The 17,459-nt window shown below is 40.7% G+C and overlaps 1 protein-coding gene and 1 long non-coding RNA gene across 4 annotated transcripts in view; one reads left to right on the top strand and one right to left on the bottom strand.

Annotated features, from left to right (window-relative positions):
* The window catches only part of LOC115659342, a 77,345-nt gene that overhangs the window by 33,498 nt on the left and 26,388 nt on the right, over nt 1–17,459 (bottom strand). The window lies entirely within an intron of this gene.
* Nucleotides 1–17,459, top strand: part of TANC1 (tetratricopeptide repeat, ankyrin repeat and coiled-coil containing 1) — a 195,289-nt gene that overhangs the window by 158,446 nt on the left and 19,384 nt on the right. For all 3 annotated transcript variants that reach the window (XM_030579279.1, XM_030579280.1, XM_030579278.1), the window contains 3 exons: nt 14,683–14,816; nt 15,326–15,449; nt 15,749–15,924. In XM_030579279.1, the coding sequence (XP_030435139.1) occupies nt 14,683–14,816; nt 15,326–15,449; nt 15,749–15,924 (434 nt within the window). The remainder of the gene's footprint in view (nt 1–14,682; nt 14,817–15,325; nt 15,450–15,748; nt 15,925–17,459) is intronic.

Raw genomic sequence — 17,459 nt, 5'->3', positions numbered from 1 at the left:
TGACAATGCCAAACTTAAGAAGAAGCCCAACCATTTTTTAATAAATGGAGTAGGAGATAAAATTTATACACAGTATATAAATGAATAACTTCTTAATGAAACTACAGATTTTTCTCTGAGGTCAGCAGTTCCCAAAGAGATGCTTTCATTACAGCATTCAATTTGATTGTTAAAATAATGGCTTGACTTTATAAACTAGTCTTTGTATTAAAAAAATAAATAAAAACTTGGGAAGTTGCCTAGTCAATTCAAGCTAGGTTACAGGTGCAGAATGTGCACATTTTCATGGTCAGCAAATAGATTTTTAAACTATTCAGTGAACAAGGCATATGTAAGAATATGGCTGTAAGAATAGCCATATTAATTTAACTTAAGTAGTTGAAATGTGCATAGTGTGGCTTGCAAACAGTCTAATTTTATGATTCCAAGCAGTCTCTTTGCAGATGAGAGTGACAGGTGTTTTTCATCTCTGTGTACTACACAAAAACTTCATTTTTATTCTTCCTTGCTAATATAACATCAGATAACACTTCCCAATAAAACACAATTTTTTAAATAGATCACAAACTGCATCCTTGGGTAATGTTGGATTTTGGGGTTTTCGGCTGTGATTTTGTTAAATGAAGGCTTTTGTTTGGTGCCTCTGAACTTTTTGCTGACTTGATATAGTCATAAAATGGATGCATTAACACTTATGAAAGTAAACTACAGTGCTTTAGCAATCAGCTGACTGAAAACACCATTCTCTGTTAACTATACTTGCCTAGGAAAACTAGTCTGCATTTTTTTTAATTTAGCAAATGCCGGAGTCTCTGCAGTGATGGAGAGCTGCCTTTAACAGTGTGATCTGAATGCGTAAACAATACAGATGAGATTTTTTACTTTTCAGTATTTTTTTTTTAATGGACTTCCACAAAATCCAGTTTGCTTTTCCATTATTAACCATCAGGCACTTTGAAATCACTCAACACATTTTCCTCTTTTCTCCAACCAATCCATAACCTTATGAGCTTGACTTTAGTTGATTAAAACTCATGTACCTGTGTTGCAGTGTTTCTGCTCCATTACAGGGTGCTGAAGCTAATTCTTGCACAAACCTTGGAAACTGGAACAAGGCTGCTTTATGTGCATTCTGTCTCTCTCAACGTCCCTTGTCTTGCAAGGGGAGAGCGGTTCAGGAGGGGTTTAATTACTGGGTGAGCAAAGGGAAATTTTAAGCTTTGTAAGCCCCTCAACACTTGATTTATCTCTTATCAGAATATCCAAGTGGAATATGGGGAGGAGAAATGAATATAGATTATTAGCAGAAAATCCTCAGTCAACTCTTTCCCTTTTTTTTTTCCTCAGTCAAAGATCAGATTAATCCTGAGTTTGACCACTTTCAGAACATACTGCAAGATCCTCTTCTTTGACAAGGCATTTCAAGCATAAGAATGCTGATATGCAGATAGGTGCGCACACACACACACACACACACACACACACACACACACACACACACACACACACACACACACACACACACACACACACACACACACACACACACACACACACACACACACACACACACACCCCATCTTCCTGTAAAAAATTTAATAGAATGCTTCACCATTCAAATGTCCTTCCTTTCCCAGTGGCCTTCACGTTGTTGCTCTGCCTGCCTTCATCATCGTGTCTAATGCAAATGTGACTAGCTATAGGAGGCAGTGTGTGAAGTCCACACAGGTCTTGCCAGGGCCGACCTTAGGATTTATGGTGCCCTAGGTGAGATTATTAAACTGGTGCCCCTGTGCCTGATCTGCTCTTAGCAACGCAAACATAAGCTTACAGTATTGGAAAACTTGCCACATTCACGTTATTAAAACCAGTTTAACTTAATTAAGCACACTGTAATGCTGATGGACTAGCACTATAGAAAAAATTCTGACATGACAGAATGATGCAAATAATATATTTTTTTTAATTTATCAAAATTTTATTGGAAATTTATATGAAGAGGTATTGAAACAAAGATTTGTTTTTAATTAAAAGCAATCTTTCTGGCTTTTTTGGCTGCAAAATCAGTAATAATTGTCATCGTATGATAAAGACAAAGTCGTGTCTTGTTCGATTGCAAGAATAGCAAGACCAGTTAAGCATTCCTGACTCGTTGTAGAGCGGAGATAGTTTTTAATGAGCTTTAGTTTGGAGAAACTCCGTTCTCCTTATGCTACTGCTACAGGAAAGAATACGAGTGGCAATGTACACATTAGGATATATGTCAACAAGTTTGCGGGTATGAATAAACTGTACAATGTCCATCACCGATTTTGCATGTGGCAACATTGATGACACTGTACTCAATTCTTCATACAGTTCAAGTCCATTTAAATCAAAACTATCACCGTGCTTTAGAAGGCTCTCTAGGTTCTTGCACTTTGTCATTAGTTGCTCTTGTTTTCCTATTTCGTTGAATTTAGTTATGTCATACAAAAATCCAAACTGTTCATGGTGTACTTGCAAGGTATTAAACCTTTCATCAACAGCAGATACTGCTTTATCCATCACAACATTAAAAAATTCAACCTCAAATTTCTTTTCTGGATTGTCTGTGGGCATGATCTGCTGTACAGATTGATTCTTCACTAAGAAGTGTTCCTGGCCTTTTTAATTCATATTAACTATGTATTTACTTTATGAAGGTTGGAGAAAACATTGTGAAAACGTAAAACATTGGCTGCCCAACTTCTGGGCTGGCAAAAGTTATACTGACTCACAGGGGAAAAAAAAAGCAGGAGAATCTTAGTACAACATATGGTCACTCTATACCAGGGGTCGGCAACCTTTCAGAAGTGGTGTGCCAAGTTCACTGTAATTTAAGGTTTCTCATGCCAGTAATACATTTTAATGTTTGTAGAAGGTTTCTCTCTATGTCTATATTATATAAATAAACTACTGTTGTTATCTGAGGTCTTGGCCACCAGTCCTGCTCAGGCCACTGCCAGCTGAGTAAATGAAACCCCAAACCGGCAGCAGGCTGGTGGCTGGAACCCTAGACAAGGATCCCAGGCCCTGCTCAGCCCGCTGCTGGTCTGGGGTTCTGACCACCAACTCCTGCCAGACAGGATCCCGGCTGCAAACCCCCCCTCAGCCCGCTACCAGCCTGGGATTCTGCTCACCCAGGCTGGCAGGAGGCAGAGTGGGGTTGGCAGCTGAGCTCCTGACTGGCAAGGGGCCGGCAGCCGGAACCCCGGAGTAGCAGTAGGCTGAGTGCCTTTGGCACCCCAGACTGGCAGCAGACTGAGCCACTCAACCCCCCACCGGCCCTGCTCAGCCCGCCACCAGCCCACTCAGCCCGCAGCAGCAAACCCTCAGGTCCAATCACACGCCAAGTGGCACCATCACCAGCCTTACAGACCATGGTGAAGTTAGCACAGCATCTGATCTCAGGGACGGGGCACCCATGGAGCCACAGCAGCTCATCCTGCCCTGTGCAGCTCCCCCCGGATGAGATGGATCACTGGCAGCTGCCAGCCCGGGGGAGAGGCGCTCCCCAGTTAGGGTGGCCAGATCCAGATGTCCTGATTTTATAGGGCCAGTCCCAATATTTGGGGCTTTGTCTTATATAGGCACCAATTACCCCCACCTAGAGTGACCAGACAGAAAGTGTGAAAAATCAGGACAGGGATGGGGGGAGGGTAAAAGAAGCCTATATAAGAAAAAGACCCCAAAATTGGGACTGGCCCTATAAAATAGGGATATCTGATCACTGTACCCCAATCCCCTATCCTGATTTTTCACACATCTGGCTAACCCCAGCCACGCCCTGTGTGACATTCCAATCCTGGCTGCCTGCTGAGGAAGTGAGTTACTTTCACTTTCATTCCTCAGCAGGCAGCCAGCCCTCCTCCCACCTACCCCCAGCACCTCACCCAACCCAGCCCTGACGGAGGGGAGGGAGGAGAGAGAGAGGGGTGCTCCTGGGGAGGAGGGAGAAAGGAGGGGGTGCTCCGTGGGGTGAGGGGGAGAAGAATGGATGTTATGGGGGACAACAAAGGATACTGGTTCCAGAGCCACAGAGCCTGCCTCACCTCACCTCAGCTGGGGGGAAAGAGTCACACTCACAGGTGAGCTCCTTCCCAGAGACCCCAGCAGCCAATCCCATTCCTCAGACTGTGCTGCATTCGGCTGTCTCTAGGACCCAGCAGCCCTGCTTCTACACTGTCTGGGCTGCCTGCAGAGTGGTGCCCCCAGGCAGAGTGAGGCCCTACGCAGCTGCCTATTCTGCCTATGCCTAAGGACAGCCCTGGGTCTTGCAGTAAGAGTCTCTGAAGGACCTAATTATCGACAGATAGGGATGAAGATAAAAGTGTAGTACTTGGGAGTTCCTGCCTTTCAGCGTTATTACTCAGTCCATTGGAGCATGTTTGCTATTAGAGAATTGCCGGGGGAGGAGGAGGTATGATAGGACTCCCCCCACCCCAAAAAACATTCACTATTTGTGGGGGTGAAGAGTGCATGCAAGTTCAGAAAGGGCTTTATTAAAGCAGAGGACAGAGAGGAAACGGAGCATAAAGGAATTGTAATTAAACAGGACAAGGAAAATACACTAATGAAGAAAACTGTTGAAAAGACAATGGGGAGGAGGAATTGAGAAAAAAATTGACAGGATGGAGCTAGAGTTGGGGTTCCCAAACTGTACTCTTTGGAAAACTGACTGGTTGCAGGGTGCTGGCTGCTTCTCCTTCTTTCTAGCTGCTAAATTGATTTAAAAGAAATTTATAAACACACCAGTATTTTCCTGTTGATTTTGTCCATGTAAGCAAGAGCAGTTATTGGTACAAAGATATGATGACGATTGTGAAAGGAAGGTGAGAATGGGCTGGGAATGAGGCTTATGAGGGGAGCTGTCAATAAGAAACTTGTGAGCTGTAGCCCATGCTTTGGGAATTTGAGAACCCCTGCGCTAGAGGACTGGATTTCCTGGTTCCATAAGGCCACTGTGTAAGCAGCATACAAGATCTGGAGAAGGCCAGTGTTGAATTAATTCTGTTCAGGGGAATTCTCTGCTTGTGTAAATCCATTTTGTACCAATTGCTTGGTGTAAGGGAAACAGCAGGGGGAGTGGGACAGGCAGAGGGTGTTCTGGGGATGAAATACAAGTGGGAGAGAGGAGAGGAGGCAAGATGGAGCCTAATCCTCCATTGGCGTATGGTACCTGAGGGACCTTATGCCAGTGGAGAGAGTTAGGGCCATCCCTGTGCAATCCTAATTTATGCCAGGGCTGAATGGCCTTGAATCAGGGAACCACCCTGAGGCACCCCACTTCCACTTTTTCTGAGAACAAGCCCAGAAAGAATTAAGCAGCAATTTTAAAATGGGATATTTTAGAAATATTATATTTAAGAAATATAAGAAATAATATATAGAAGAAAATAAGGGACTGTAATAGACAAGACACTTTAAAAAAATTATTGGATCTCATCAGATTAATATGGCTTGTGAAAAGATATGCTAATTTATGCACTCTGGAAACTTCACACATTTTCAGTGTGCCTATGTGAACTGATATTTGTACTGCACACTCTTTAACTAGAGCTGGACAAAAAAATCGCGGTGGATAAGGCACTCACATAGGGATGAGAGAGACTCAAGGTCACGTCCTTGCTCCAGTGACTACTGCCAGCGAACTAAAAAAAACTCCATAATTTGTCTAACTCTGCTCTTAACACTTCAGTTTAAAAATGTATCATGCTAATATATCTTGCCCAGGAATTTTTGAAAGGTGACAGGCCTTTGTAGCACTGTTGAGAGAGAGGTTGGTGAAGTAGGTGGTTGGAAGGTGTCAAAGATAGGAAGGGCTGGAAGAGGGAGTAAAGAGTGGCCAAGGGAAACTGTGTTTTGTGTGTGCTTGTTTTAAAAAGAAAAATTGCATAAATGTTAAAAACATGGAAAAATAACAGGAATAAACAGTGGAAGGATGATGACATGCCTATGAGGTACCGGATAGTGTATTTGTAACACTGCCGTCTACTGGATGGAATGTGAGACCTGCTCTGTCACCCTTTATTGGCTGATCTGCAGAGGTTAAAAACTTCGCTGTTCAGTGGTTGCTGAAGTTTTCCTGTAGTTCAAGTGGTAGAAACCTGTGATGATTTTTTCTTTTTGTTTGGGGGGCGGGGGGAGGTAGGCTGTCAGAGGTCACTTTTTCTATCAGTAGTATCACATGTCTACCGTGTAGCTGATGTGTATTTGGAACATAGATTCACCACAAGAAGATGTACAAAAGAAAGAGCAAGCTTGGTGATAATTTAGGGCTGTAGGAGGATGTGATGAAGCATAGTAGTAAATGGGTTAAAGGCTGAAGTGGGAGATATGACAGAGGAGTTCTTTGAGTGATTTCATATGTCCATTCCACTGTATGTGTATGCGTATGCGTGTCCCGAGCATAGCTGCTGGAAATTATCCCATCAGTAATACCCGGTGGGTCGGCTCTGGTGTTGCACGTTTATAGCGCCGGTATAAAGGGCCCAGCTGACTCCACTCCCCCTCAGTTTGTTCTTACCCTCCAGATGGTCACTGGAACTGCTGTCCTTGCTACAGGAAGATTTTCTCAGTGGTCTTTGTTTTCTTAATAGTTGTATATCATTAGTGTTTAAATAGTTTTTAGTCTTAGTATAATTAGTTTTTTTCTCTGTTATCAGAGTTTTATCCATTCCCAGTGCTGAGGCAGGCCTCAGTCACTGGGCTTCAAGCCCTGTTTCTCCTGCAGCAAGGCTATGCCTTTGAGCAACCTGCACTCTGATTGCCTAAAGTGCTTGGGTGAAGCTCACGTCAGGGATAGCTGTCAGATCTGCTGCAGTTTTGAATACGGTATGAGAAAGGACTGGGAAGCTAGGCTAAAGTTCCTGCTGTTGGAGGTGGCGCTGATACCTTCCTCCAAGCTGTGCCAGTCAGACCTGACATCAAGCACCTCAGCATCGGTGAGGAGCACTCCTCCCACCATGCAGGAGTCCCAGCACCATTTGCCTTCGCCAGTGCCTAGGCAAAAGCACAGGAAGCTGTCAGCCGAGAGGGGACATTCCCCAACTCTGAAGAAGGCCAGGCATGGGAAGCAGAGCGCATTGTGACCTAAGTCAGGCCACTTCTCTGCCTTGGCATTGCAGTCAACACCTTTGGCTTTGGCCCTTACACTGGCACTGTTGAGTCTGGTACCAGAGAAACCATCAGTGCCAGAGGGACGGTGTGGCACCAGTACCATTGCAGCCATCCAAGCCAGAGACATGTGCTGTCACTAGAAACCTGCTAGCACTCTTGGTACTGCCATTGCCAATAGTACAGGAGTCGGTGGCATCGGTACTAGGGGCAGGAGGGACCACAAAGTCCCCACTGGCCGCTTGGTTCCAGGCCATGTAGTACCGTCGAGAGGGAAACTGACCATACTGGCCCCAATGAAAGCACTCTGCCTCAGCACCGATCTCTAGCACTGGTGGCAACCACAACTCCATGGCTACCAGAGAAGACTTGTCATCGGAATTGGAGGTTGGGTCATACTCCTTTCGGCTGAGGAGTATGCCCTCCCCCTCATGTAGTCCTGTGCTGTAGTCCCTACCCTACCGTGGACTACATACAGCACAGGAGTGTCATCAAGTGCTTGGTGTAGTGGTCACTGGACTGATAAGAACATCATTGGGAGGCCTACTACAGAGGTATTTGAACAGCCTCAGAGGTTTCAGAAAGCATCTCTGTATGAAGATAGACAGATATATAGGGGGGTTGGAAGATGTAGGCTGAAACATTACCCACTTTGTAGTAAGACTGATCAAAAGCCTGTAATTTGTGGCAGCTGTGGCAAACATTTCAGTTACATACGCTGCAGTTCAATCTGAATCGTCTGAGTACATTGTCTTCAGCATACAATAACTTGTAGACGAGCACTTCAAGAGGTAGTTAATTCTCTTGATTAGAGGAAAATAATTTCTTGTAACTCAGTGAAGGGGAGATAAATATTTTAGTTCTTACTTTATTTTTTGTTATGCTTATGTGCCAAATCTAAGAATGCATCCATACACTTGCTCCATGGTCACTGATAGCAAGAGAACTTGGGACTTTCAGTACCAAAAACACAAGCCTGTATACCGATCACTAAAGGGGAGACATGTTCATATACACTTAGCCAGTGTTATTACAATATGCTTATTCAACTTGTGTACTTTTCTTTTTCATTAAATGTAGTTTGTATATTTTGAATCCATTTAAAATGGTTTAATTTGACTTAGAATAGTTAACATATGTAAGATCCACTTATTTGAAGGCCTGCTGCACTAGCACTAGGGCTAATCACCTCCTAATTTTTTTTGTTTATTTAAGAAATATTAATTAGAATGGTGTCTTGCTCAAAATGGGAATCCAGTCAGGTGATGGATGTGTGGAGATCTGATAGAATGGGAGGTGAGATGGAATGGCAGTGAGGGGAAGCTAAGTGGGAGCATCTCCTAGGTTTCTCCTCTCAATTCCTCTTTTCCTCGCCTTGAAAAAGCTAAAGGGTCCTTTCATGCTGTTGCTCTGTCTTCCCAGTCTCTCTTCTGTCCACACTCTTTCCCTTTGGGCCTCACATCTGTCTCTTTATCTTGTATTTATACGTCTGCAATCTCTTCCCCTTTACTTTTCTCTTTCAACTTTCTGGAAACTCTTTACAAGCATGTACGTACTCTGTACCGCCTGACTTCTCCAGCTGGTATCTCTGCCTCTTTTTCTTTGCATTGCAGTTTAGTATCTTAAACACCTGATATGTCTAAAAGTGTATTGGCATCCTGAGAATCTTATTACAGTATTGTCCAGTTTGTATTTTGTGATGGACTAGGCATTTTAAGCTTGTCATATTGCGGTAGTTCTATTTAACACTGTAGTCGTACACAGTTTTTTAAAAGTCTGCAAAATATGTAAAACAGAAAACCCAGTCCATGCCCTGAAGAGTTTACAGTCTAAGCACATAAGATTTCTTAGTGTCAAATCAATAAATTATCATCTATATATGTTGAGTGCCCTAAAGCATGAGGAACTGTGCACATGTCAGTTCTTACATTTCAAAATGGTTTAGCCTCTTAGAACATTTTGATCGTGTCATCCTTTGATTTAGTTAGTTAATTCTCCCATACCTACAATGCAAGGAATTTATTTTATGGAGATGGTAAAGGAAATGAATAGTTTAGAGACAAACCAGTTGGGAGTTAATCAACTGAATAAAACTATTGGGTGGCTGTGTAAGCAGTCCGGATTTGAAGGATTTTATACTAATCACAGCTAAAGAGCTACAGCTGCTACGTATCTTTATTATAATAGAGTTAAATAGCAGTTAATTTTATAAGAACCCTGGATACAGTTTGTGTAATGCAGTTCATGAGCGTCTAAGAAAAGGTCCTGACCTTTTGCAACTGAAACTCAAAAAAGTTACTCCTGGAGCTTTGTCTAGTTGACATAGTTGATGCTGGACTACGAATGAAGAATTAAACACACATAGTTGGTCATCTTCAAGCTCCAGTGACATTAACCAATCAGTGTTTACCAGATAAAGAGGAATAAAACTTATAAGGAAAGATATGATACTGCTTAGGAGTGTCTGAAACAGTGGAGAATGAAAATACATGATTTTCAAACATTATTTCACTTTGCTTTTTAAATTGTGTTGTAAGACTATATTTAACAGCTATGTTAAAAACTCTTGGAAGGAATTAATGTTGAAGTGTTCTAATGCTTCTTTTAATGGGATGTTTGAAATTGAAAGCGTTTTTAAAACAGTGCCATAAATTTAAATGTACTGTGGGGAAAAAACAAGACTAGCAGGGAGTTGGAATTAGATGGGTCTTCTCCATATCCAAAGTCTATGTTCTGTTGGTGCCCCACTGCAAAATCTTTTACCTCCTGTATGAATATCAGTATTCTCTTTATTTTCAGCAGAAGGCTGGCAAATTGGAGGTAAAACTTTATGATCCTTCAGTATTTCAAAAAGCCCCCCCCCTTTTTAAAGGGATCTGAGCATAGTGGCTGATACACTTGCATATAATATCTCTCTCTATCTCTGTCTCTATGCATCTGCATGTAGTATGATTTAGAGATCTATATTTAACACTGTTTAGATTTAAAAACTCAGTAAAAAAGAAGATTTAGATTTGAAGCTGAAAATGTTTTTACTCTGATAAAATTCACACCTTTTTGGAAAATGTCAACTCAGATTTTGAACCATAGTGCAAAATGTCATTGCTTTTTGGTGTTTGTCCTTTAACATAAAATTATTCAGCCAAAGTTTTTAGTATTGTTGAAATATTTGTGTTTTTCATATAAATCATTGTGCCATTAAGGTAATTTTATCCTATCTTCATTTTTTTATTGTATCTTAAAACCAGAAAGGACACCCATAATGCCAGTCTCAGTTTCTAAGTAAAATTCATGCTGTGGGGATTTTTCTGCAGTATGTTTATTCACCAGCTCTGTTTCATTCCGCCCTTTGCACGTGTAGTAGTAGATAGAGCTTTTTTCTGTCAGAACTAAATAGGATTTTGTTAGGATAGAACTTTTCCACGTCACATAAATCCACTATAACTGCCATCCTCATCTCAGAAAAGTGCTAAGGATTGAATATGTATTGGCACTAAATTATTCATTTCTCCTTAGAGGTTAGGCGAGGGGTGTCTCTGGACTGTAGTTGAGTCATATCAGGGAGTGCATATGTTTTGTAGCTAAATGACAACCTTAGAAAGTGAAGGCCTCCAACCTAGCATTTTCACATCAGCTCTATAAGAAGATTTTGAAATGCATTATTAATACGTATTAGTAATATACTTGCATCATCAGCTGGATCATAATTAATTTTAATTGCTTACTTGAAATTTAAATAGCAAAATTATTTTTTTTCAACTTTTGGGAGGGAGAAGAGGATAATTCATTGTGTGATGAAGCAAATTAGTAAATATTTATATTACTATAGCATACAGGGGCCTGGTTATTGTTGGGGTTTCACTGTGTTTGTACAAACACAAAGACAGACATGCACCAAAGAAGCCTTGTTAAAGAAGACAAGCAACATATAAAGGATGGTGGGAGAGGGAGGCCTTCAACTATATAATTTTTAATAACAAAATAATATATTTGTATAGTTTTTTAATTAATTATTGACTTTCCTGGAGGTCCCTCAGTTTAGGCAATATACAGTGGCTGATTTTTTAAAATTTTTTTATATATTAGGGGTCGGCAACCTTTCAGAAGTGGTGTGCCAAGTCTTCATTTATTCACTCTAATGTATGGTTTTGCGTGTCATTAATACATTTTAATGTTCTTAGAAGGTCTCTTTCTATAAATCTATAATATATAACTAAACTAGTGTTGTATGTAAAGTAAATAAGGTTTTGAAATGTTTAAGGAGCTTCATTTAAAATTTTTAAATTAAAATGCAGAGCCCCCCCCCCCAGAGCAGTGGCCAGGACCTGGACAGTGTGAGTGCCACTGAAAATCAGCTTGAGTGCCGCCTTCGGCATACGTGCCATAGGTTGCCTGCCCCCTGTTATATATAGTCATGATGGCAGAAGTGGGTCTTAAGGAAGGAATCTGAAGAGCGAAAAGAATACTAGCAATCAAATCAGTTTGGGATGGGGCAGGGAGATTCCCCGTACACAAAGCTAGCATCACTGGCAAAGCAGAAGGATGGGGAGGGTCAGGGGCAACACAAAAGATAAAAATGGATTCTTAAGAGTGGTGTAGTTTGAATGAATGGCTTAAAGTTAGGAGATGAGGTTTTAATTGGATACTGTGAAAGAGGGGGAGATAGGGGAGGGGTTCAGAGAGACTGTTTATGTGATGAAAGTAATGTGAAAGGACATGTCAGCCTAAAGCAGATCCTTGGTCAAGATATAAACCTCTGAAAATGAATGTACAAAGGAAATACAAGAAAGCCACTTACAAGTGTCATTAAAGCTGAGGTAATGAAACATATTGAAAAACAGGCCTAGTGTTGAAAACTAGATATTTTTATGCATATACTTCCATAGAATATTCATTTAGGAAGCAGTTTTATGTAGGCTCTGGAAGTGTGCATTTACCCATTATGATGTTTAAAACAAATCATGCTCTCAAGACAAATGGTGATCTTTATAGGATAAGATTCCAGAGTCAAAGTCCAACACGCAACTGTGTGCTCCAGTAGATATTATTGGCATCTTATAGAAATTTGAATAACCATGAAATACAATATTAAATGGTTTTTGTATCATACATGTTGGATACTGCACATGGTAGCAGCCATTTATAATTATGTTTTCATATAGATTTCCAAACTTTGTGTCTGTCTTGTTTCAGACAAAATAAAAAAAAAAATCCTTTTTTCTGTCCCAGTTACTATTTCCCTCTAACATTGTTGGCTGTACACCAAAGATCTGCCAGATTATTAGTTTTCCTTCAGCCTAATGGGCTCACATATTTTCCATTCTGCATCAGTTGCTTGTTTAGCTGCTCATTTAAATTCTTTCCTTTTTTATTAAGGCAGATTGGGTTGAGCTTTTGCAAAGTACATTAGGCAGATCAGAGGTGGTCTTTTCAGTAGAATAGTCGGAATTCCTGAACGTAGTTTTACTATTATATTGTTTGTTTTAGCTTGCTGTAGTGCTATTCTTTGGTCTTGCTTGTGGCCGAATATGGTATGCTTTAGTCATGTTGTTGCTATAACTTCAGAGTTACACCCTGAACTGAAGAGCTGGAAGTGACAGTGAGATAAATGTGAAGTCTGTCTTTAAAAAGGTGGTTTTGTTTGCTTTTTTAGTAATTCAACAGTTCTATCTGTACATTGAGGATATTCAAGAAGTACATTGAGGATATCCAATTGTTTAGACCAGAACATTTGGTCTAATTTTTAAATAGGTGTCTGTAAACTGGAAGGGTGGGCATGTAGGTCAGATGTTATTTTAAAAATTAAAAACAGGGTTACTACATCCTGCAGTGATTGTACTTTTATTACTTTTCAGCACATCTGTGCAAGTTTTTAAATACTGTATTTAAATATTTTCTAATTGAAAACTATTTTTTAATAAAGGAAAAGAAATGCACGATTCTTTCCCTGAGCAACTGAAGAAAGTGTGCATTAACTCTTTCTGCTGGATTTAGATAGAAGCACTATGTGTAGTGGTGAACCATTTACTGGTTTTAGATGAAGTTAGCTAAGAAGCATTATTTCCAGAACAGTGCTGACATCACTAGTAATTCTGGTACAAAGAATTCAACAACAACAAAACCTGTTAATTTCAAGCTCCATTTAAAACACACAAAAAAGCTGATGTGTGCCAAATGGAAGAGAACAAAATCATGACGGGAAAATATTTTATTTTCAAGCTTCAAAGAGTGTCACAGTGGAAATGAAAAAGCATAATAAACCATGGGAGAAGATGATTGAGTTGTTCAAATGATAGCCTAACTGCAAAACTATTATTTTTAAAGTCATGATGCTGAAAGGAATTTCAGACTCTATAGCTCTCTATAGTAGGAATTGTCTGCCTCAGTATAAACCATGAACAATGCATCCAAATGTACAGTGGTGCTCACCTTATCTACATCTGTGATAAAGGTCCTAGCAACAGTTTTATAATTATGCTGTTTGTACTCACATGCTACCATGTTGTGTTAGGATGATCAGTCACAAAGGCACATGCATGAGCCCACAGAATGTTTTAATCCAGTACCAAATTGCTGTTCAGTGCATCCATTTATGTGGGTTCTGTGCATGGACCAGCCAATGCTTTAATGATCTACCACACCAATATCAGTCCAAAGTTGCAAGGAGGTTGCAATCTAGTAAAAATCAAGAGTCAAGAATATTGTAATATTTTGTACTGTTCTAAAATATTTTTAACAAGAGACTAGCTACAATGTTAACATCACTCATGCATTGGCAAAAGCCATTTGAAGCCTAAAACAAATATGGTCAAATTAAGAATCAAAACCCTTTATTAGAGAGCTAGTGTAATTTTTCCCATGCAGTCTGCTGCAAAAATAGGCAAAACAGCTTTAACTCCTCCATCAGGAAGAAACCCAGTTACATGAAACACACAAACTTCCTGGGAAATGTTGAATATCTGCTGCTTAGTGGTTGTAATAAGCTGCTGTCAGTCAATAAATAAGCAGCATTCTGAGAAGCTATGATAGTCCTGGGATTCACTAACAGGACCATCAGATCTATAAACCTCTGAGAGAAGCATAGTCCAATAGGTTTCAGCTCACCTATCTTGATAAAATGATTAAACTAAAATGAAATATAATGGACTTATCAAATTGGTTGATCTGTTTTTTCTGCCCATTAACACTCTTCTTATATGCAAGCCATGTACATGATTTAATCAGTTGTTTGAGACTTAGCTTTTCCTCAGTCACCGTATACTTTGATGCTTTAACCTCCCATCTCAGTTCTGCTCCTCCTGATGCTCTGTAGAGAACATCAAGTTGCCTTTATAAATGGGGGGTGGGGGTTAAAAAAAAAACAAAAAAAAAGTCTCGGAAAAAGTCTACATAATTGAATCTAGAGACAATTTGATCAGAATGCTGGGACTACTGCACAGAGGTATTTTTAGTTGAAAAAATTGTTCTTTTTTCCTCCATAAGAGGCTGTGTTTACCAAAGCTAAAACAAGTTTAGTAAGAAATAATTTCTTTTGACTTTCTTTAGCCCTGACAGCTGCTGCAGGAAGAGGGAAATTGGAAGTATGCGAGTTACTGCTTGAACATGGAGCTGTTGTGACAAGAGCCAACAGGAGGGGAATCCCTCCACTTTTCTGTGCAGTGCGGCAGGGACATTGGCAGGTGTGACAAATGCTCGTGAATAAAATGAATGATTATGGGAGATGTTTCCTGAATTTTAAAATTGTTCCTGCATCTTTATGCATTTAATAAATGGTGCAAGTGTTCAGACACACTTCATTCCAAGGAAAACCTCACCACTTGAGTAATTTAAGATGGGACAAAGCACTTGAAATTACCACGTCTTTCTGAACTAGAGAATTGTGCTTCCTAAACTGGGAGCAGAGGCAGCATAGGAGCTATTATGCTCGCACTGTACTAATGGAAGATCAACCTGTTATTGAAAGATTCTTCCCGACCTGCTACCCTTGGTGGTGGGTTGCAACATGGTAGAAAGCAGCCCTCGCAGAGTGGAAAATCCTAGACTTAGAACTGCAAACTGTTGAAGTTTTAAATTCATCATGAATTATCAGACTGAATATAAGTAACACATTATACATCCCATTTCTAAAAGGCCATTAGTGCATTTCTAAAAATTAAACTACTTATCTACGTTTAAATTGTATTTTCAGATTGCTAAACTTCTGTTAGAGCATGGATCTGATGTGAATTTAAGTGACAAGCAAGGCAGGACACCACTTATGGTGGCTTCTTGTGAAGGACACTTGAGCACTGTGGAATTTCTACTTTCCAAAGGTAAAATCATTATACAATTGCACAGGGGATTTTTCTGTACATTTAATTACAGATACACAAGTTGGATAATTTTTCAGCATCAGGTACTTTTGATAGTTTTCAGTCATATCTTATTTGCAAACGGTATGCCGGACTATACAATAAGGTTTATTTTATTGTAGCTTTTGATGGAGATTAGAGGAAGTGAAAGGATTTTTTTATTACTCATATTTTGAAGTTCACATCAAATTTTGGTTTTAATTTTAAAAGTTAAACATGGAACTTTAATTTTTAAAAAACCCATTTGGGTTTTATTTCAGGTGCAGCCATTTCATCCCTGGATAAAGAGGGGCTGACAGCACTTAGCTGGGCCTGCCTAAAAGGCCATAGGGGAGTGGTTCAATATTTGGTTGAAAAAGGTGCAACAATAGATCAGATGGACAAGAATGGACGAACACCCTTGGATCTGGCAGCTTTTTATGGAGATTCTGATATTGTAAGTAAGGTTAATTTGTAGAAAATCTTCTAAGCCCACTTTAAACTTTCATAGTCTGAAATGGAATCTGTTGATCAAAATGTTAATGAAGTAAGTGTAGGCAGATAGTTAAGTGGCTTAACTTCCTTCTTTACTTCCATCACTTAGACCTGGACACCATTGCAGGTGTTTATGCAGAAAAAGCATTTTCCAACAGATTTTTAGTACCTAGATATTTGTACTAGAAGTCCAGTGTTCAAGTAGTGTCCCTATAGATGCTCCACTTCAGGTGCACATGCACATCATGAGCCCTTGGTCAGAGATTTTCTGTTACATCCTTCCTCGTGCCACAATTCAAGGCAACATAAGGCTGCATGGGTGAAACGTTCTTAGTTCCTTCTCAACTATCTCAGCCTGAGATGGAGTCTTAGCATGTCCACCTTGAGCATATGTCAGCTCTCTTGTATACAGTTTATACTGAAGTTTGTTTAGTATTAGTTATAGTCAGAGATAAGTAACAGGAGGATTATTTTGTTATTCTCTCTCTCTCTCTCTCCCCCCCCCTCCCCCCCGAGGGAGCCTTATTCTGCTTGATGGGTCCCTCTCCTGACGAGAGACTGTATCTGTTAGCGACAGCCACTCTGTGTCCGTTGCTTGAGGAACAGAACTGCAGGTCTCCCAGAAGTGCAAGTTTTGTCTGGCCCTCAAATCCAGGGCAAGGAAGAACAGGGAGATTAAGCTAAGACTGCTAATGGTGGAATGCTCCCTTTGACCAACTTCTGAGGGTACATTTACACTTAAAATGCTACAGTATAAACACTCACTACAGTGATGGAGGGTCTGACCTGTTGTTGTATTTAATCCACCTCATCGAGAAGCAGTAGGTAGGTTGATGGAAGAGTTCTTCTGCTGACCTGGTACTGTCTATACTGGGAGTTAGATCAGCAGAGATAGGTCTGTTAGGGTATGGGTTTTTTTTTTACACCCCTGAGAGATGTAGCTGTGTCAATGTACGTTTTCAGTGTAGATGATCCCTGAATCAGATCAGGAAACCCACCGCCACCTGTACCCCTGTCTCTGGATATATCCAGTGCTCTTTAGACCTTAGTTGCAGGCTTCCTCTAAAGGGAGGCTTTTTGGAGACTTCTGGGAAAGTTCCAGAAAGAGGACTCTCATCTTAAGGAGCCAGCTCCTAAAAGACCCAGGTCCCCTGTGAGATGTATGGTCTTGGAAACCTCCATCTCTTGGCTCAGTACAGCACAGGCAAAGGATGACTCCTCTGGGACTGGCAAGGCTGGAAAGTCCCACAGCTCGAAGGAGAGATATGGTTCTGACGGGGCCTCTGTACCATCTTCAAGGGACAAGGCGAGCAATCATGCTGCGTGTCTGTCACAGATTCCATAACCTCTGTGACTTTTTCAACGGCCAATGCAGCTGACTCCATGGCTTACCTTGGGGGTGTCCCTGCAGTTCCTAGGCAGAGAGGTCATGGGGCTCTGCCTGCAGACACAGCCCCTGCAGCTCCCATTGGCTGCAGTTCCAGGCCAATGGGAGCT

Source organism: Gopherus evgoodei, chromosome 11 (assembly GCF_007399415.2).
Source record: "Gopherus evgoodei ecotype Sinaloan lineage chromosome 11, rGopEvg1_v1.p, whole genome shotgun sequence".
Lineage (NCBI taxonomy): Eukaryota > Metazoa > Chordata > Testudines > Testudinidae > Gopherus > Gopherus evgoodei.
Note: the sequence above shows the minus strand (reverse complement) of the source record. Positions and strands in the feature narration are given on the sequence as shown.